Below are 21,912 nucleotides of genomic sequence, written 5' to 3'. Positions count from 1 at the left end.
TAGAGAAAGAGTAGATTCTCCGTTTTTAGTTTCTCAACACCACCCAACATCATCATGCGAACTTTGACCAGTTACAATGTTACTGCTACATCCTACTATAATAATTAATATATCAATCTACAAGAAAAATTTGATATTAAACCTGTGTCCCTAGTAAGATAATTTTTTTTACCAAATTATTGGTATAAAATATTTGTCAATAACAAATTTGTAATAAAACCTAAGTAACTATCTTCAATAAGATTTTCCTTTCTAACTATAATTTTTTCATCATATGCTTTTATATACATAGAGAGAGAGAGAGAGAGAATTACATATAATACTACAAGTTGAAAAATTAAAACAAAAGGTCAATAAAAGAAATGACACGAATTCGCGGGTCTATATTTTTATTTTAATAAAAAAGACCCCAGTGCTGTAAAGTACTACAAGCTTTCAGTGGCTGAGTCAAACATATGCGCGTAACTCGTATCTAACATATGTAGAGTAGCCAAGAGCACCTTTTAGACCACGCGGTTCTGAAAAGTTTTGGTAGCAGCCAAGTCCAATTAAGGCAGCAAACAGCCGCTACCTGTTGGCTCCCAAGTCCCTAATTTTTCTTTCACCTAAACCTATTGTTGTCACTTCCTACCTTAAAATCTTACTCAAAAATATAAAATAAAATAAATGTGACAGTATAACAGTAGAAATCTGAGGTCTTCTATAAATTAATCCACCTAATTAATGACTTGCTGAACATTCTTGTTTAATTACATTAATTCTGATTAGTTAGTTACTCCGCTTTAGATTCCGTCTTAATTACTGTAGACTATCGAAGAGGCTATAGGATAGGAGGATTTGGTTGGGACTTGACAAATTTCTTCTATCAATTCATGCACACAAAGTTTATAATTCCTTCTTCCGTTTGAATTCGTTTTGCTTTTTTCACCCACCTTGGACTGTCTTGTCTACAAAGTCCACGCCACCTTAAATAAACATAGGATTTAATATATCCATTTCTTATTGTAATATATAAAATATCATTTCTCTCTATATATAATTGTTTTTTTACTTAATTAATCATCATACCCCATCTCGGTCCTGCACGTAATAGTTTAATTGATTTTAATAAAAAATGTTAAAATTTAAACATGACCCTTTTTCCTTCTCTTCATTCTCTCTCCCCTTCCCATCCCTTATATGTCAAGTATATATAGATGATATATGATGCTACTTTTCCAAAAATCTACACCCCTCTCCTGAGTCTCATGTTATATTATTTCTACAAGCTAGCCATTCATTTGAGATAATTTTCTGTATCGATCAATATATATATATATATATATACACACACATATATTTCTTCGATATAGCAATGGTTGCCCCTTGTCCAACATCCATGATGGTAAGAACCAAGAAAACAAAGGCCATGGGAGTTCCGACGATAGACCTTTCCCTGGAAAGATCGAAGTTGGCAGAACTAGTGGTGAAAGCATGTGAGGAATACGGTTTCTTCAAGGTGGTGAATCACAGTGTGCCAAAGGAGGTTATTGCAAGATTGGAAGAGGAGGGAAAGGAGTTTTTCTCCAAAACCTCCTCGGAGAAGCGCCAAGCTGGCCCTGCCAATCCTTTTGGCTATGGCTGCAGAAATATTGGCCCCAATGGTGATATGGGTCACCTCGAGTATCTCCTCCTTCATACCAATCCTCTTTCTATATCTGAGAGATCCAAAACCATAGCAAAAGACCCTACTAAGTTCAGGTACTCACTCATTAATTGTACTACTCTTCTACTATTTCCTTTCTTTTCTTAACAACTTTCAACACATAACAGATTCCATATTTGCGTCACATCTTTCATATCATAATTAATACGTGGTGAAAATAGTAACCGTTTAAGTAGCATGAAATGTTATAAATTTTCTAATACCTGAGTTGGATGATTCGTATTGATAAGAAAATAACATCGTTTTTAAAGCTTTACTGTTTGGAATATTAATTATATAATAATTGCTGTATATTGGCATGTGTGTGTGTGAGAGAGAGAGGTAGAGCCCGGGGGGGATGTAGGGTAGGGAACAAGCCCTTATCTGTTTGTGTTTCTTAAGAGCCAAGCAGGCTGGTAGGTGCTTGAGTCTGTAACCCTGACGAAATTGATATAACTTTCATTTTTCTTTTTTGGTGATATATTTGATAGCTGTATATATTTCCATATTGAGATAACATTTCACAGGATTAATTTAATTGGAATGAATCAAAACAAGCACATTTATTGTAACAAATGAATGATGAAAAAAAAGGTTGTTTAGGAAACTTGTATAATATCATTGGTGCTTAACAGGGACATCTTGCCTTTATATTGGAAATTGTGAATGCTACATAATTTGACAATTTCTTCAATATTTAACATTTTAACAAGCTCATTTTGATTCCTAAAAGAAAGCTGATCATTTTGCCTCACCTTACCATTTTCGAATCAGTGCATTTATGTAGCTGTTTTTTGTGGTTGATTTGGCTACTAGGTATTTGGTAAAGACTTCTACACATTTTCATTAGTTGTGGAGACCATTGTGATCGTTCAGGGGACGGATCCATCTAGGCTTTTATGCATATTGATCATCATCTTGGTTTCTTTTAGTTAATTATACATATAGTTTAATAGGCTCTGTCTACCACTTTCCGTGTATAATCAATAAAGTAAAATACCAACAATTATGCCAGCTTAGTTTATGAATTTTCTATCCATTAAATATGAATATTTGAGTTGAAAAGGTATAAGCAACACGTGCACAAAAATGGCTGTGCCAAACAACCCTAATAAATATTTTTTCTTGGGAGTACAAACCCGGGTTGATGTGTAGTTGAATTCTCTGATTTTAACATTTAAAATACATTGTACACATTTTAAAATACCATGATACTATATAAGAATTATCGTGTATTTTTATGTATTTTTTATAATGATTCATCAAGCAGCATCTTTAGCATTAAAATTAGTAACAATTTTTTTACACAAAATTATATTCATATACCTGTATAATATTTCATCTCCTTCTCTTTCGAGCATATCACTTTAATTATCACATTTTTTTAGGTTTTTTCTTCCTCTCTTTCTTCTTTTCCGCCTCCTTTATCCAGAAATGAGCGTGTATTGTGTCATTTTTCTTGTTTAAATTGGATGGCAAATTAGCTGCAGTAGAACTGTTTTAGTTTTATGGAGCACCTTTCTATGGGTGGTGGGCCCAACACATAGAACCATCGTAATAATAACACGACAATCACGTTATATATTGGGTTTACGATAAGTCATTACTTGGCAGTGATTTTACAAAATTGACTTTATTCAAAATTACTTGTGAAGTAAAATATTTATTCTTAAATGTTTTTATTTTTAAAGTAACCTTGTAAAAATTTGTATACTTTTTTATTTAATATAAAAATTATTTAAATTTTTTTCAACTTAATAGTATAGAACTAAACATATAACTATCTATCTAAAATTATAACCTGATTTTGCACTATCCAAAATCATTCCAAACACACACGTACTACTTTTATTTGACAATGGGATCTACTTGGCCGCATTGTATAGGTAGCAGGTACCTTTTTTTTGACATAGTATAGGTAGCAAGCACTTAAAACTTATATTCTGTAACAAAATCACGCGCATAACTTTGGCTTAAAATTTTTTATCTTTTAGCTAGGCAGAATTGTGAATGACCCGAAAAGGCTACAAATACAACATGTGGTTATAACCTTCGTTTAGCACAGCAAAATCATGTAACAACTTCTGTTATTTGTGCTATGACTAGTATTGGTCTTTCTTCATATAGTAGAGCCACGTTGCCTACTTTTCCTAGCATGTACATACTAAGCCAGTGACCATGTATCCTCATTTCACTACAAGGAAATGGACCAAATATTGGGCTAACACAGTCACATAGAAACCAACAACTCACAATCAAATCAAGAATTAATACAGAAAGGAGAATTTTTTTTTTTCTACTTAAAAACGAAAAGTAATGTTGTGCATCATATGACGCTCCATGCATGTGTCTTTGCCTGCTAGTATTTGGTAACATAGGAAAAGACGTTTGTTTCAGTGTATTAAAGGTATCTTTTTAACCTACAAATGGAGTGGTGCGAAAAATTACACGATACAAATGAATTAATACCGTGAGTGATGACCGTTATTTCTGGCCAACTGCAGTTGTGTCGTGAATGATTACATAGAAGCAGCTAAGGAACTAACATGTGAGCTTCTTGATCTGGTGGCGGAGGGTTTGTGGGTCCAAGACAAATTCTCACTCAGCAAGCTCATCAGAGACGTTCATAGTGACTCACTTCTAAGGATCAATCAATACCCTCCCGTGAGCCTAAAGGGCACCAAGAATTGGGACACGTCCAAAGTTGAGGCACGTCAAATCCAGAGCCAAAATAATAACAACAACAACAACAACAACATTGGCTTTGGAGAGCATTCTGACCCTCAGATCTTGACCATCATGCGGTCCAACAACGTTGATGGCCTTCAGATTTCCACCCACGATGGCTTGTGGATCCCTGTCCCCCCTGACCCCAATGAATTCTTCGTTATGGTTGGCGATGCCTTGCAGGTTGGTTTCTAATCAACTCAATATCACACTCACAACCCCGATTACCATTAATCAACTTCACATTTCTTTCAATTAATTCAGCATCATGTCATTTTCACATTTTGTTCCCATTTCTCTAGTGATATGTACCAGTAAAAGTCCTCCTGGTCACAAAAAGTGTGTTCCACTCACATTTAATTTAATGTACCTGAAACTAAGAAAATTCAGAAAAGTTTTTCAAAAATTTTAAGTATCCCCTAAATATAATTTGGTTAATGTTACAAAATTAATTGAATCTATTCCCCCACAATAGACATGCCTTAGGCATAATAATTCTTACCCAAGTGATTGGATGAGACTTTTCACTATGCTTTTTTTAAAAATTTCATGAACATCATTTTCCTAGCTAGTAACAAATTGTTTGATATGTTTGTAAAGGTTTTGACAAATGGAAGGTTTGCAAGCGTGAGACACAGGGTGTTGACGAACACAACAAAGGCCAGAATGTCAATGATGTACTTTGCAGCACCACCGCTGAATAGGTGGATCACTCCACTGCCAATGATGGTGACACCCCACAATCCAAGTCTCTATAAGCCCTTTACGTGGGCCCAATACAAGCAAGCAGCATACTCTCTAAGATTGGGAGACGCTCGCCTTGACCTCTTCAAGATCCAACGACAACAAGATACCCATCTCGCACCTGCTTCTCCCTGACACTTAGATCGCATTATTCATTGTTGATATTCTTCCACCACCTAATTTATTGTTATGTTAGTCAATAGTTGAAGTGTTTCACAGCCCTTTTTTCTTTATTTAAATCTTTCTCTTGCTTTATAGCCTTTATAGTTTGATAAGGTCGCCATTAGTGACTTACATTAGGGGGAAAAATATTCTACCCATAGTTGGTACTGTTGTAAAATATAGGCAACCTTTGAATTCCTATACAAGGGTATTTTGACGTAGCGAATGATGACCTAATATGAATTCCGCAGCACCATCATTTATATATTTATTTTAAGCAAAGTCATTAGCTCAAGGCCATCATGCTACAGAGCCACAGGATCTAAAAATGCGTAAAGTTTTACAAAATACTAGCTTCCATTTGTATTTATTACCCCCCCAAAGTTTCACAATGTTTAAAGGAGTTCAGGTAGAGTAATTTTTAGCACCATTTTAAAAGTTTCAACATGGTTTTTTAACAAGTTCCCCCCTTAACGCTTATTAAAAAATAATGATTAATTGGTGTTTGGTCACTTGATTTGTGTTGAAAAAGTTGGAATCTTTTTTGTTGAATAAGTATAACATGCTAGCATGTTTAGTCTTGCATTTAAAATTATGAAAGTCAATCTATGATGCAACTGGAGACTGATATTTTGGTCTTTGTTGACACTGACAAAGAAAAGAAAGCCAGCTACTTGAATTTGAAAGTCAACTTAATTTTGACGGAGAGCAGAAACCAGATCTTTCTGTCTACTATACATAACTGGCTCTTGAACAATCAAAAAGCCACAGCTCCCCGTACTTGAGATGAAACTTCTGAATTTTCTCCCTTGACAATTAATTTAACAGGTTTCAAATGACACTTAGAGTCTCACAACTAGTTGAAGTTTTCCATTAACAATGGTCTGGTATGATGTTTAATTTTGCACATTAGTCTAATTGCTTTTTGCTCTACTTAAGGGGATTTTATAGCTTTTGTATTTGAGCTCTTACTAAAACACTAATGAGCTCCAATTTCAAACTAAGGTCTTAATTTATCCTTGCTAGCCTCTATTTAAACCTATTTTTAGGACATTTGATAAGAGATCCTTTACAGTTTGATTTGTGCTTTATTTCTCACTAGGGTTTTCATCACTCTCGGCTTTCTCTTACTTTATTACCCTTTTGTTGTTTTCGTTTTCTTTGAGGTTTGATTTTAAACTTCTTTTCAATTCTTATTTTATATCATCTCTCTATCGATATTTCTCATTTTCTTTAAATCTTGATTGTGAATTCTTATGGGTTGATGCATCATCATCTAAATTTGGGTTTGTATTCTTGATCAGGGACTGTGATGCATGATTTTTCATATTCAAATTGAGATTGATAGGGTCTTTGATGCTTAATCATTTACTTGATAAAAGAATAATCAATTTAGAAATTGGTCTGGTGACTTAGAAGGCACTTGACTGTCAAACCTAAATTAATTAAATTATGGTTGCTTAATTCAGTGGGTATTCTATTGAAATTATTGATGCTTAATTGGTTAAATTCAAGGTCAAAATAGAATTGAATCAAGAATTTGGATGTTGAACAAATGGATTGGTCATTTTTATTGAATTGATTTCTATTTCTACTTGCAATATGTTTTTATTCTTAAATCAACCTTTTGTCCAGTAAAAATCAGAGATCCTTGAGAGATGATCAAGGTTGTTTGCTTTGCAAGTTTTCTTATGACCACGAATTAGACACTAAAAGAATCCTTGTCAGCAAATATGTGAAATTTGGTGAGCTATCAAAACAGAATTGGGAGAAATGTTAAGTTGAAGGCTTAAGAAAGGGACTGCCTAGAGAAGACAATTTGTAAGAGCAAAACTACTGAGATGGAGAAAAGTATGATAGTGACATTATTCTAATGAAAGGTACCAAAACCTTAAATGACATCTATGCTAGATTCAATTTAGCTACAACTGAATGAATGTTGAAGTTGCTGAAATAGAATGATGGAGAAGTTTCATACAAGAGAATATCAATATGATAGAGAAAACCAAACATTTGGCAATTGGTAAACAGTGATAATCAAAAGGTAATAATTAGTGTTCTGTGAGTTTATATAACAAAACTTAATTTTGATGGTTTTGTGGGAAAAAAAAGTTAGATTGGTGGTAAAAGGTTAATTTTAGCAACATGGTGTTGATTTTTTTTTACAAATTTGCTCTAATGGCAAGACATGATACAATCAAATTGCTTGTAGCCTTGGTAGCCATTTGATTGCTTTCTGCTCTGCCCACTAGGAAACTTTTATAGCTTTTGTATTTAAACTCTCATTGTAACACTTTAAATATGATGCATAACTGAAATACAACAAATCAGTTTTTGCTCCATCTTTGTATGTGTGTGGTTGCTAGTTTCGTTCTACCACATTTCTGTTGGGTCCTTCAGCTATTTATGTTCAATCCTACAACCTATTCTGTTTTCTAACAGAATCTCAATATCCTCGAGTGATTTGTCTCTGATTTTTTTGCTAGGGGATACTGGATAATTGCCCCAAAAATCTAGTTGAAAGTTAATAAAAACAAATGGTATTGAGATATGAAACCATCGAATTACATGTAAAATTTGAAACTTGGGAAACAGACTAGTTGAATTAGGGATCACTAGACCTATACTGCAGTCAGCAAATAATGTAGGAGCTAGCTGCAACGGGCCCAGTCATGAGTCATGACATACATATATTGTAGTACTTTGAAAAATGAGGGAATCTGTTAGAAAACAGATCACGAGTTCAAGTCCTATTTCTAACAACCTAACATTTGTTGATAATATATATATATATATATATATATATAAGTGGCAAAGCTTGAGCTATATCTTCTCAGGCGGAGGTCGGTTCTTGGTAGATGACAAGCAGAGAGGACAAGATCACAGTTATGAATGATCACGGACAGTTGCACCCACCAAGACCAGTTGTAATAGTCTTTTCATTTGCTGCATCGAACCAGATTGACTTTAACGTGGTTTATTTGGCGGGGGTGGGGTCCGATTCGTTGCTATTGTAGCTAGCTAGCTCTATTGGTCTGTATTGGAAGTGGGACTCTCTTCGGTTCTGCACCCTTCTTGTGGTCACATGAGAATTCTGGACCGGAGCCAAATGTTCTTGCTGGAAATTAAGGTCTTTACATTTCTATCTTGGGGTTGGTTGGTTGTTATTATTGTTGTTTGTTATTTTTTTTCTTTCTTCAGATTACTTGTTGAGATGCTTTTATAGGAAGTTTGGATTCGCATTCACACAATTAAAAAACAAGGATCACAAAAGTAACTTTTAACTACTTTTTCTTCATCTTAATGTGAAAATTTGATTAAACATAGTCTTTGGTCTTTACGTCTTGGTACACCTCTGGCTTGGACCAAATTCTTGTTTCCTATCAAGTAGTACTTTCAGCCAACCCTCCTGTATAATTAACTGGCACTTTGAGATATTGGCTAGGAAGGAAGCACGCATCCTTTTTAAGTACTAGTTGTGTCATGTCGTAATTGTAATACATGTCTATATTTATATGTCAAATATCTCATAATACTTTATATTCTTTTATCTGTAGTTCATACTTATTTTTTTTAACTTTTCGAATTTTTATACTAAGATATATTGAAATACCATGATAATTAGATATTCAGCAAAAAAAAAAAACCCATAATAATTAGATACAATTTAGCATTTTATTATATTTGCTGTGATTCATTTATACTTTTAAATATGAATAATCTTTTGCAATTTAATATTTTTATGTTTTACATTAATTTTATATTTTACTTTTTGGATAAGTCTTACTATGTGACATCAGTTTTAAGAATTTTAGCAACCTTCCATTTTAAATTTGTAATTCTTTAAAAACTTAAATGATTTCCACAAATTATTTCATTTTTTATATTTCTTTATATAGATCTCAATAATTACCTCTTAATTATTTTTAACAGATAAAAACTGTTTTTTAAATAACAATAGTTCTTACGTAATATTCATGTCATGTAAAATATTATTTTAGGGGTTGAACCTGAATCAGGAGGGAGAGACCCTGACGAACTCTTCGGAGTATAGGTCTTGAGATAAATACACCTGGTTTGAGTGTTCCTTTAAGCTTGTACCGATCCCACATGGCTGGAGCATTCTCGCAAAACAGCGTGACCCTGATTGGTCTCCCTATGATTTTACTTAGTGAGGATAACCTAACATACCCATGTTATGGTGTGTCTTGTTATATAGTCCTATAACTCCTAAGTGCCCCAGGGTGATTTTTCACTTACACGGTACCACATTGCATATAGGCTTGAGTCTTAACATAACAGTTGCATACACTTGCTAATTGTTTATTATGAAATTGATGTGTTATTATGTCTTGATCGGAGTGTGTGATTCATGGGTAATGTGATTGATGATTGAAAAGTGAATTTTAAATGACAAAGTGGTGGAATTACATGAGTTAGGTTTAAGTTGTATCTCATTTATACGATATGTATATCTAGTTGTCTTGTTTCTCTATTAGTTAGGAATGTGATAATTTACTCTTTGTGTGTTGTTTGTATTTGGATTCTGTGATCATCTTGAACTTTGTGTTCGGGAAAGCGGATGACTAGGTGAATTGCTTTAAAGAACCTTGTGCTCAAGGATGTCGGAACACAATTTTCTGATATGATATGACATTGATGTATAGGTTTTTATATTAATTCTATGAAGTCTTAGGCGGCCTTGTCTGAGCCGAGATGACTTTATTATTTATTTGGACAAATTTGAATATGATCTAGAAGAAAATAAATGTGAGCCTTTTACCCTGTTGAAAAGATTTTATTTAAATGTGTTTTAAAATATTTAATTAATTATGATTTCTTTTCCTTTTATTAATACATATATGTATGGGATAAAAGGTGTCACAACTACAATAAGATTAATTTGACTAGGCAGATGATTTACTTAGGAAAATCACATTTACCAACATTTCAGCTTTACTGGTAGTGACTAAAGTTCGCAAAATGGTTTTAGTGTCATTGTCATTCGATCATTTTTTTTATTGGTTGAAGAGTTATATTCCATATGATGCAAACACTTCCAGTTCTAGCCACACGAATCACAAGCAGACACCAATTGTAAATTAAACAAAAAGAAAGGAGGCCTTCCCTTCTTGATAGTAAAGTTTTGCTTGTTTAATTCGGTCTTACCGACTAATTTGACAAAGAATTAAGTTACAGTTGTTCCATCAACCCTTTACGATGCATGCTTGAATTAACCAAAATGGTAGGTGTAGCTAGACACTGACCCGAAAGAAGGTTTTCTCTATACTATCTTGGGTAGATTCACTTCCCAAATTGCATATGGTTGGTAGACAGTAATTTTTTCATGCAATTATTGCCATGATCTTTGAAGTAGTACAAAAGAAATTTATAAAAGAAAAATGTAGCACGGGTAACAACTCAGTGGGGATGATGGCGATAATCATTTATGTTTCTTTTTGCTAATGTCCATTTTTTCACGATAACAAATAATTTTCAAAGTTGTTAAACTTAAATTTCCGGCAAATGCTGTCGACGTGAGAAAAAGAAAATCTTACTCTATGCCATTAATCACAAGCCAAGTGTTTGTGGGAAGTTTTTTGGTGGTAGTTCAGCAAGATCATGCAAGAAGCTCGCCCATAGTTTATAATATTTTTCTATTTAGGCCGTTCAACGCTCTAAGACATGCCTGAAAAGGCTTAGATGGCAAACTCACCAACAAAACTTGGATGGAACAGTTTAGTGTTCAAAGCATTTCTTAAGGCATTAACTAACAATGGATAAACTGCTCTTGAATTTTCCATTTTTATACACCAAACACGAATCAACTAACAATTTTATATAAATATCTGGTTTGGACGACCCAAATCCATTATTACATTTTACTTGTATCGTCATAATTTGGCAAGAAAATGAAAAAACCGTGTTGAAGACCTGACTTAAATGTGATATTTAAGATTGTTTAATTTCATAAGCAATCCAGATTTTTTATTTCTCCAAAAGAAAGAAGGTTTCCCTTCAAATTTTGATATTAAAAACATGTAAGGGTGAAGGGCAGAACTTTATATATATATATGATATTTCTCATCTATTCCTAGCAAAGCCTTCCAATCAAATGTCCCATCTCTAGTCTACTAATAATGGCTTCAATCTTGCTATTACTAGAAGCCTTGATAATATGCTGTCACCATGATCTAGTGCCACAGAGTCCAATGTGGAAAGAAAAAGAGACAAAAGACTTGACTCCCATTATTGTGGTGAAGAAACCAGGGAAAGCATCCACAGGCATGGACAACCTTGATGGCTTCTGGAGTTTCTTCATTGATCACAAAGAGGAGACCAAACACTGGAAATTAGCTGAGTGTTGTATTTGGCCTTAAAATTCTGTTCCCTGTCTTGTCCTGCTACATCATGTTTGTGTTTTTTGGTTACTCCTGCTACATCATGTTGTCAATCCATATCTCACAAGCTTGAAGATAAAAATTGATGCTTTTCTTTTCCGTACATTGATGGGTATAAAGCTGGTTTAGCGTTGCGCACGCGTGGTTTTTCATTGTGCTAACATTGGTCTTTTCTCGCATAAAAAACAGTATTAAACATTAAGCAACAAGACTTGGTGGTGCGACATACATGAATGAATGTGGTGCTCTTATTTTCAAGTAGTTAATTAGAGCAATGGAAGACATCATTTGTAAATTATCTGGCAATGATGAAAATTCAGAAACAGGGTATTATTAGTTTATAAATACATATTAAATTTATAACATAATTTCAAGTCTCAATCTTTCATTTTCACCATGTTGCTTGTTATTAATGAAGTACTAGGGTTGTTTAGGTCTGGCGCGATTATTAATGATAATGATCACCTAATAATTTTAGGCTGTTTAGGGGCTAGCAAGCCAAGTGTCCCGTTCAATGAATTGCATTCCAATAAAAGGCTTGGCCTCTTCATCCGTCAGTACCCGTGCCCATGGCACACTTCCAGCCAAGTTAGCTCCTGGCCCACTACACTTGTATTCTCCATAATATACTCTCCTGAAACACACAAACCAATTAAACACAAAATTAACCCTTCGTTGCGTAATTTGTGTAGAGAAAACGTAGGATTCCAAGTGTGGTGCAATATTGAACTAACGAGTCACGCTTTTGGTCACCCCAATCACTCCATCCTTTGGGGAGAACTATGTTGTCCATGTAGGTGTATGAGAAAATAACTCTGGAATAATCTCCCCATGCTCTTCCAAGATAAATCTGCCCACTACCTGTTGCTATGCAGTTTTTGAGCAGTGATGGAAGCCACCTTCTTGGTTGTGGAATTTAGATAGCAATTCTGCTTGTCAATTGAATATAAAACTTACCAATGGTAAATTAACCCACCAAAGTTGATGCTAGTATGAGAATAGAAGAGTAATGGTGTAACACCGACACATTGCCTAATACACTACTTTTAGCATATTTTTACTATTTGTTCAATAGACTTCAGGTACTCAAAATAATAAGAAAAAATAAGTTTGTTGACATTTTAAGAATTACTGATATTAATAATTATTTTTTTTAATTGATTGATAATATAAAATATTTAACACTAATTGTATATAATCATTAAACTCTAATACCAAAGAATATGTGTTTTTTTTTATAAAAAAAAGTGAATTAAAAGAATGTATTACTAATTATTTCTCAAGAAAAAAAAAATATCATTAAGTTCAATTGGGGCAGAAGAAGCCCATCTGCAGCCATAAAAGGGATATTGGGCTATATTGTTGTGCTAAAAAACGGCATGTTTGGACCTTGGTCAAGTCCAGACACGAAAAAGAAGAAAAAAAAAGGTAGGAAACGAAAGAAGACCTCGTAAAGGGACCTGGCGGAACCGAAGATGAAAAGAACAGAACCTTGAATAGAGCAGTTGTTGAAGTAATGAAGGCCTTTGTGATCATAGAGAGTGTCTTGAGTTCCATAGAAACCAGCTTTGGTTCCTGAGATGCGATCATGCGAAGCGCCACGGCTTGTTCCCCCCTCCTTCCAACCACATGCGGAGCACTGTTCTGTTTTAGCACACAATGATTTAGCATCCTCTTCCCACAAAATTATTCTTTGTTTCATTACATATAGAGATATAACATTCATGGATTTATTTTGTTCTCCGTCAAGTGAAACCTGGTATGAAAACAACGAAAATAAAACAGTGCTGTTTTGATATGAGGTCCTGTGTGACAATAAAACTCTACAACAAGAGACATCCAAGGGCAAAGAAAAAGAAACAATATATTTAGTTGACCGCCCAATTACGTGAGAACGATTCAAGGCTCGAATAACATAAGAATGAAAAAGGTTTTGTTTTTCAAAGGTTGCGGCACTTAGTGCTTCCAATGAGATACCCATTGAATTTAAACCAATATACTACTACTGATCCAGTGATCCCAGTCTTCCTAATATGTTAACTAATTTCAAAATTCCATCACGTTTTTCTTCTTCTCATCTGTTTCTAGAGGATTACAACGCAAACTACAACGCATATATAGTTTGCTACTTAATTTGTTTCTAGAGGATCATCATCATACTTCTTTGCTACATAGTTTCGATGTCCTGAATATATTTTTTTATTTGTTTCCGTAAAAGCAAACCCTATTCTTTTATTAAAGGGTGTTAGAACATTTCCAATGGAATTCTTTAAGTTGGCTCTTAAAAATAAATCAAAATTAGAATGAGAGTTACTGTGTCAGTAGAAAGATAAAATGGATCTCATTGAAAAACTTCAGTTGAAATCTGTCATTCGAGCAAAATTAAAATTAATGAATGTTCTTATATTGTATATAACAATAACGGACACTAAACAGAGGGTCAACTTAAATTGAGTTCCTACATGTTCTTAGAGAAATGTACTATTCAACTACAAGTATCTTATTTCATAAGAAAATTAATGTATCATGTAGGACAATTACAAACAATCAATCATCACTCAAATAATGACATTCAGTAGTTTAATTAGCGATATATCGTTGAACTTGTTAATTGCAAAGCCTAGTGTAAATTGCAAAACTGGATCATAATTCATCAGCAAGATGCTGCTGCAAGAACCACATGTTTTCATCGGTCCACAAGTCTGCATCACCAAAACCATTGCATGGCTCAAATGCTTGTATGTCAGAGTAGTCCCAATGCTGCCAAAGAGAGTATATGGACCCCTTTTCTGCACTTTCCGTTGACAGGCCTCCATCACCAATTAAATTGTAAGATGATGAAGTTATACTTGTATCAGAAAGAGAAGGAGGCTGAAGATCAACCTCTGATGAGTACGATGAAACCATTGAGTTGTCTCTGTGGGTTTGAGTGTTGCACAACGTGGTTTGATCAAGGCCATAGGAAGAAGAAGAAGCCTGAATCTGCTCCATAAGGCGCGGCATCCAAACGAAACGCAAGGCGTCCCTGAACTGTTTGCTGTTTACATGACATTTGAGTTGCTTAGCCTGCTTCACCACTCGAGTCCTCCAATAGTTCTTTATCTCATTGTCTGTTCTCCCTGGCAGTTGTTCTGCTATTTTGGCCCACCTTCAATTAATAAATAATAGCACAACATATTATATTAATTAGTTTTTATCAACTTCCATGACTACAGTAAACTGTAGATAAATTGTGGCCGATCCTGTCTCAATTGAGATGGCAGAGGGCCCAAATCACAATCATGGAGCGATACTTAATAATATACGTACCGATTGCCCCAGTGGGAATGGAGTTCGAGAATCAAGAGCTGTTCTTGAAGGGTGATGTTCCCACGTCGAACATTTGGGCGCAAGTAGTTGAACCATCTTAGTCTGCAGCTTTTGCCCGTTCGCTTTAAACCTGCATGTCAAATAATCAAACACATAAATAAGCCACGATTCGTGGTAATCAAGGTACCAGAAATTAATTATTATGGTCCCGATTATTTTCTACATGATATATAAGAAGTGATATATGCATGAATGCTTAATTTAATTACCTGAAGAGCGAGCGAGGGAGTTCCAGTGGCCTTCGCCGTGGACGTTGACATAGTTGATCAGAACAGAATCTTCTTCCTCAGTCCATGGTCCTTTTTTAATTACCATATCTGATAAGCTTCTCATCACCTGAACATTCATGGTCTCCATATTATACTAATTTGCCCTTTCTTCTTCTTTTGCTTTGGAATAAGAGCTAGTGAAACGGAGAGAATTGAAAGAGGTGCTTGTGAAAAAATATATAGGGAGAGAAGGGCTAAAAAGAGCAAACATTGGATTTAGGAGGATCGGCACTTTGAGGATTCAATATTTTTTCAAAAGATTTAGTGGGAGGCTGCGAAAGATTCCCCAATAGTTGCAGTCTTGCAGAACGCTGAATTGTTTTTTTCTTGGTATGTTTTATGTTTTTGATTTTGACGACTTGAGATCCTTTGACTTTTCACACGCCAACAGAAACAAGTTAACCAAATAATAACAATTCTTTTTCGTGGGCTCAAAGAGTCGGTGCGTTTTAACACTCGGTCAGCATTTTGATTCCAAAATCCAAATAGTTCTTCTCTATCTGTTCGTGTTTTAAACAGTAATCTTCGTTAATTTTTTTATTAACACGTTGCATTTTTAAGTTGGTAATCATGCAAGTCAATTAAATTTAAATGTTGCAAGTTAATAATATTTGAATAAATTTTACCTTCTCTTCCTGGTGGCAAAATGTATATGTTCAATACATATAAAGGAGCCTAACTTAATTGATTTTGTAACGTTTATAAATTATTATAAATTTTTAATATTTAAGTTTAATTCCTATAAATAAATAAAAAAAAGTTAAACATATCAGGTAAATTTGCTTAATTCACAAAAAAATAGTAGGCTAGGATATATAATTCAATCTACCAGCCCTCTCTAATTAGTTCTGCCTGATCTTCTAACTCATTTAATAAGTTGATTGTTAGTTTTGCTTATTACATTTCTTTCTCATAGCATCTCTCACTCAAGTTTTTTATATGGGTTTCTTAATTATCTTTTTATGATTCCCACAATATCATATCACTCATAAAAAACTTATATAGAATTTTATTCCAATGCAATAAATCATAAAAAAATCGTAAGAAATCCAAACATTTAAATTATTTTATTATAATTTAATTATTATTCCAATAAAATAATTAATTCATTTTTCAGTTTTTATGTATACAAATAATAAATATGAATAAATGAAAGAAAATATAAAATATAAATTAAAAATTAAAAATTACATAACATTCAAAGGAAATATGTAACACTAAAAAAATACATTTTTACATAATAATATATATTTAAATACAATGACATTGAAATAAAAAACATAATTATGAATAGAAAGTGAAAACATTTCCATAGAACGTTCATTTCTACACTTCAACGATATTAGTTTCAGACCAACTGTCAATAGCAACGGTAACATTTTCATCAACGGTCAAAATCCTTCTTCATTAATTACCTCATTTGTTCAATGGTTCAGATTCATCCTCATTAATAAGATGAACGGTCCAGATCGTCTCACCTCATTACCTAAAAAACTACCTACTAGTTTTCTTCTTTTCTTGATAATCTCTCTGTCTCCAGCACATCTCTTCTTCTTTTCTCGAGAAGCTTCCCCCTCTCCTCCTCTCTATCTTCTTCCTCTCCTCCATGGCCACATTCGTCACCACCGCAACACCTCCGGCCATGGTCTCGTCTTCGGCCATGGTCGCATTTGATGTCTCCATTACGATTGCATGTCGCGTCTCCGGCCATTGTCTCGTCTCTGTCATGGTGCGTATGCCTTCACCTTGACTGCGTTTGGTTTTCCCTTTTTTTTTTCTTTACTGTTTTGCTTAAATCTGGATTTAAATCTTTTTTTTTTCAAATTTTATGATTTTTGAGATTTATTGTGGTTGTTCAACGAGTATATATGTTCCATGTTCTTCCCTTGACAGTTTTATTTTCCCTCATGTTGAAGCTGAGAAAATCAATTTTTTATTGTTTAGATAGTTGTTATGTGTTAGAAAATTATTTTTTTAATTGTTAGGTATGGTTTCTTATATAAGAAACGATTCTCAGTCATGAAGGAATACACTTTGCCACGTCAATCTGTTCCAATGCAAAAAAAATTAAGAAACGATTTCTTCCCATTAAACACCTAGAAAGAAGCCTGCATTGGAGATGCTCTCAGTTTTTTTCCTCAAAATTTTAAATCCTTTTTCTAGCGGTTTTAATTTTATATTGCAAAAAATTTTATAACACCCTAAAACGGCTAGAAAATGTCTTTAACTAAAATTTCATCAAACTAGTAGCACATATAAGCATTCATGTGACTGTCAATTATATTTGATAGAAGGGATTGAAAATTTGATGAACAATTTAAGTTAAGAGACTAAGATTAATTAAAAAATTCTTCAGAAATTATAAGGGAATTTTGTAAAATGTTAAAGGACTAACCTCAATAAAAAAAATGTTAACAAACTAAAATAAATTTTATGGAAAGATGAAAAACGGAAAACATTTTTAAATTTTTTTTCATATGTGTATGTCACGTTAGATTAATAATAACGTGACAACTCATAATAACCGATATATCATTAATTAATTAGTAGTGATATTTAATAACACATGACCAAAAATGTTAACTAAGAATAAATATAATAAATAAGACCGTTTAATTTTTTATTTAGGGGCAAAAAGTTAAATTCAAAAAAACAATTAAGGACAAAAAAACATAATGGCATACTAAACCTAATTTGGTATTAATGTAGATGTTATGTAAGGACAAAATATATTGATGGGGGTACAAGGAGGGTACCCCAACCCATGTACATAACCAAATAAACAAAACATTGGTCATCATTAATGTGATTCAAAACAAAGCACTGATATCAGTAAACCAGAAGATAAGAACAAAACAAGTATGAAAAAAATTGATTGATCCCCTGCATAAACCAGAGAACCCGCTGAATGTGCTCCCGGCATTGGTCCTACAAAGTATGTTTTTTGTGTGATCCATCCACAGTATTCCTTCACAGCAGTTACTACCTAAAATACCCTCTCCCATCCACACTGAATCAGCCTTGTGCGCGACTTTCTATGTATCCTACCCCTCTGTATAACATTTCTCAGATTAGCATTTGTAATATCAGAATCAGTAACATTCACATTTACCTAACTCCTTTAGCATGTACTTCACACACATCTTGCCTCCCCTGTACAATATTCTACTTTCATTTCAGACAGATTAATGGAAATGTTATCCAATAATTTTGTATAGAAGCAAAGCTGCAAAAGCATGGGGCTTATCTTAAAGAAGCAATACCAACTCTTTGTCAAGGTCACCTCTCTGTCTCCAAACTTCAAATCTGCTAAAGAAATAGAAAGCAGCAGTGCAGAACAACCTAAGAGAAAACAAAAAAGAATATCAACGGTAATCAACATAGAAATTCGCACAAACTTATGCAATAGTATCCACGCAAAGCATTAGCAAAATATTCAGAAACTAAAAAAAAAAAAAAAATCACCTAAAGAGTGCAACAGTGACAACTATGGGAGATAAAGGAGTGCAACGTACAATGACAACTATGGGAGAGGAGTTGGTTGAAGAAAGGCAAAAGCTCTACCTTAGATGCATGACAGCATCCCTGGCAAAAAGGATAAGAAAAAAAAAAGTGAATCGACGAAACAAAAATTAATGCAAGAGAGAAAACCAGAAAAAGAAGAGTGAATTAGAGAACAAAATCATATGAGACAGGGTATCTAACATCGGACAAGCTAGGATACACAGTGGCAAAACCCGTAAAAACGGATGGTGATGACACGAAAAGAAATTGATCATCTCATTTGAACGAAATTTCAAAATTCAAATAGTCAAGTGCTCAAGAAATATTTTAAGTAAAAAAATATATTTAGCAACCATTTTCTAAAATTAAAAAAAAAACTATTAAGAAAAATGTTGCATGGACGATGGACCATTCAATATTTACGTCTAGGGAGAGAAAGTGACAAAAGTATAAATGTGATAAACAGAGAAGAATATAATCAATGTTGAAAAAGGATATATAAGGCAAATAACAGTGTCCATGAATCATGAATCACCGCCTAACAATTAACAGGTGAAATTATTGATGAATAATAGAAAAAAGATACTTCAAGAAAAACACGAGACAAAGCAAGCCAAAAGTAACTTTTATTATAGTAAATAAATGACATGGGCAAATGATAAATCATGATGGTACGAAAACGAAAGGAAAGGTGTTAGCAGACCTCAGAGATTTGAACACGTCATTATCTAAAATAAGATAATCAGACAATGTCGGCAATATCTCAATACATCACTGGTCTCACCCACGATAAAATATATTAACATAATTCAAATGGGTGATCGATTGACACACAAAGTAATCTTCCAAAAGAGAGAGAGAGAGAGAACAAGGCTTCCCTTTGAGTGATCATGAGCGTACGTAAACTCGTTGAAAATAGTAGGTAATTGAAGAACGAAAATATATACAGACATCACTCATCAGCGAGCTGCAAATGAAGTTGCATTCAACAACTCTGATTTTATAACAAGTAATGTTGAAGTCAGCTGGGGAAGAACAGAAGAATACGAGTCCTCTCTTCACTTGATTGACAAGCAAAATATTAATCAACTAAATGACTCCCCCTTGGGGCAGCCTCGTGTACTTTTCAAACGAAATAGGTATTATTGAGCTTTTTAGCAGCAGCCATGTCCTTTTCAAACGAAATAGGTATTATTGAGCTTTTTAGCAGCAGCCATGTCCTTTTCAACTTGCTTGCCTAGCACGAAAAATTTAAAATTAATAAAACTTATAGCTTAATTTTATGATTATAAAAAGTATTTTTTTAATATGGGATATTCCTCTGCTGAAAATTAAGAAATAATCTTTGAAGATGTTGAGATTTATTTAAGGAACTGATCTTCTTAATAAATATTTTTTTTCATATATTTGAACCTAAAATCAAGCTTTAGTAATTTATTATTAATGCTAGTGTTGTATTTAAAATTTAGAGGCATGATAAATGTCTACTTCAAATTAAGGTATATTAGAATGTAAAGGGGAGGTACTTATGATTAATAACAAGAAAATATAAAAAAAAAAAATAGATGTAATAAATGATATATAACAGGAAAAAACACAGATTTGCGCTAGATAAATTAAATAAAATTTGGAATGTGCTATTTAAGTTTCTAAATGCCCTAAAATTTCAATCTCCATCCTCGATCTCGATCGTTCTCGCTTACGGTCTCGTCTTCTTCAAGTACCTCTTTCTCTCTTTCAGTGATTGCATATAGACCCATTTTCAACTTCTATTGTGTGGCTGTGATAGCTTGAATATTATTATATGAAATATGTCTACAAATTAAAGGAATAACACCGCCACCCCACCACTTGAACTGAAGCTTGGATAACTTTTCTTGCTTGCATCTTGAGCGTGTAAGCGTTTTCAAGGGTTGGGCACAGGTATTAATCTCACTAATTTTAACGTATTAGAAATATATTTGGACTAGCTTTTTACTTTTCTCTCTTACCCCCTGTTAAGTAATGCGCATTTTGTCTTTTTTATTATTTTTCTTTCACTTGATTGCCAGTCTCTAAAGTTGATTATTCAGACTAATCGGTTTCAGGTAATATATTCTCTTATTTAGAGGTTGATCAGGATTTTGACATTGGAAGTTTCAATCAAATTATTGTATTGGTTTCAAAGTTATTGATATTTAACGATAATTTATACACTTGGTGTGAGTTATGTGGGTGTTATTTAATCTCTTCTTTCTTATATATAGAAAAATATGTCTAATTTTGTCTTATAAATGATTGGATACTCATTCTTACTTTCGAAAAAAAAAATTATTCCCACTTTGATAAACTGGCCCACAAAACAAAGTACATATCGTGTTACGTGTGCTGATGCCAATTTCAGCTGCTGGATAACGTGCATGATGCAGGTTGGTTTGAACTTTGAACCGAAAAATGACAGTTTTCACTGCGAAGATTTTCAGCCATGCTTCTTCACAGTTGATATTAATTAAAATCTTAATCCAACACATTATTCATGAAAAACACAAGGTGTGATTCAAATTACATAAGATGACAAAGAGGAAAGTGTCAAGTGATACAACAATATGATATTTATATATCCATAAATTCTACATTTCCTATATTTCTTTTTTTCTTTTTTTTTTCCTTATCACACGATCAAATATTTTTTATTTTCCTTCTTTTTTATTATCTCTTAACTTGTTAATTTGTTATGTATTAGGCCTAGGCCCAATTGTGATCCAAAGCTCTTTCCTTGAAGTGTTGACTTTGGTCAAATAACATCCTGGACTAAATTACCATTTACTAATCCAAAACAGCATATATACAATGTCTCTATAAAGATCATGGGTCTTGAGTGTAGAAATCCAACCTACGATTATTCTTATAAATACTAGTAACTACTAATGTCAGTAGGATATATTACTATATGTATCTTACCATATGCTCTGGCCAGTGGTCACAGTGGTATATATTAAGGTTCATGAACTATGTTGGGTAGTTTTATAAGCTTATGTCTATAAATCTATACGATGGTAAAGAGTATACATGT

General features: G+C 33.5%; 3 protein-coding genes, 2 long non-coding RNA genes and 1 other non-coding gene across 7 annotated transcripts; 2 read left to right on the top strand and 4 right to left on the bottom strand.

The window, feature by feature from the left end:
- The first annotated feature begins 1,132 nt into the window (after window positions 1-1,132).
- On the top strand, window positions 1,133-5,573 carry GA2OX1 (gibberellin 2-beta-dioxygenase 1). Its single transcript, XM_003518649.5, has 3 exons — window positions 1,133-1,740; window positions 4,189-4,594; window positions 5,012-5,573. The coding sequence occupies exons 1-3, from the start codon at window positions 1,355-1,357 to the stop codon at window positions 5,288-5,290; spliced, it is 1,071 nt and encodes a 356-aa protein (XP_003518697.1). The 5' UTR covers window positions 1,133-1,354; the 3' UTR covers window positions 5,291-5,573.
- Window positions 5,574-5,927: 354 nt separating this feature from the next.
- On the top strand, window positions 5,928-7,659 carry LOC121173645 (uncharacterized). Its single transcript, XR_005888903.1, has 2 exons — window positions 5,928-6,204; window positions 6,953-7,659. It is a non-coding gene; the product is annotated as an uncharacterized lncRNA (long non-coding RNA).
- Window positions 7,660-12,201: 4,542 nt separating this feature from the next.
- LOC102665411 (probable pectinesterase 53) lies at window positions 12,202-13,420 on the bottom strand. The gene is made up of 3 exons (XM_006575710.1): window positions 13,179-13,420; window positions 12,453-12,617; window positions 12,202-12,352 (listed from the first exon to the last, which is right to left on the bottom strand). Exons 1-3 carry the CDS (start codon window positions 13,418-13,420, stop codon window positions 12,202-12,204), a joined length of 558 nt encoding a protein of 185 aa, XP_006575773.1.
- A 795-nt stretch (window positions 13,421-14,215) lies between these two features.
- MYB76 (MYB transcription factor MYB76) lies at window positions 14,216-15,462 on the bottom strand. Its single transcript, NM_001248832.1, is given in 3 exon segments — window positions 14,216-14,866; window positions 15,028-15,157; window positions 15,297-15,462. Coding segments are annotated over 3 exon segments (783 nt in total). The 5' UTR covers window positions 15,445-15,462; the 3' UTR covers window positions 14,216-14,361.
- A 2,675-nt stretch (window positions 15,463-18,137) lies between these two features.
- LOC102662406 (uncharacterized) lies at window positions 18,138-21,912 on the bottom strand. 2 transcript variants are annotated; one of them, XR_413017.4, is made up of 2 exons: window positions 18,822-21,912; window positions 18,138-18,698 (listed from the first exon to the last, which is right to left on the bottom strand). It is a non-coding gene; the product is annotated as an uncharacterized lncRNA (long non-coding RNA). The 2 variants fall into 2 exon arrangements; XR_413018.4 differs by having other exon boundaries at window positions 18,872-21,912.
- LOC113000956 (small nucleolar RNA SNORD34) lies at window positions 19,558-19,643 on the bottom strand. The gene has a single exon (XR_003266262.1). It is a non-coding gene; the product is annotated as a small nucleolar RNA SNORD34 (small nucleolar RNA).

Source organism: Glycine max, chromosome 2 (assembly GCF_000004515.6).
Source record: "Glycine max cultivar Williams 82 chromosome 2, Glycine_max_v4.0, whole genome shotgun sequence".
Taxonomy (NCBI): domain Eukaryota; kingdom Viridiplantae; phylum Streptophyta; class Magnoliopsida; order Fabales; family Fabaceae; genus Glycine; species Glycine max.
Note: the sequence above shows the minus strand (reverse complement) of the source record. Positions and strands in the feature narration are given on the sequence as shown.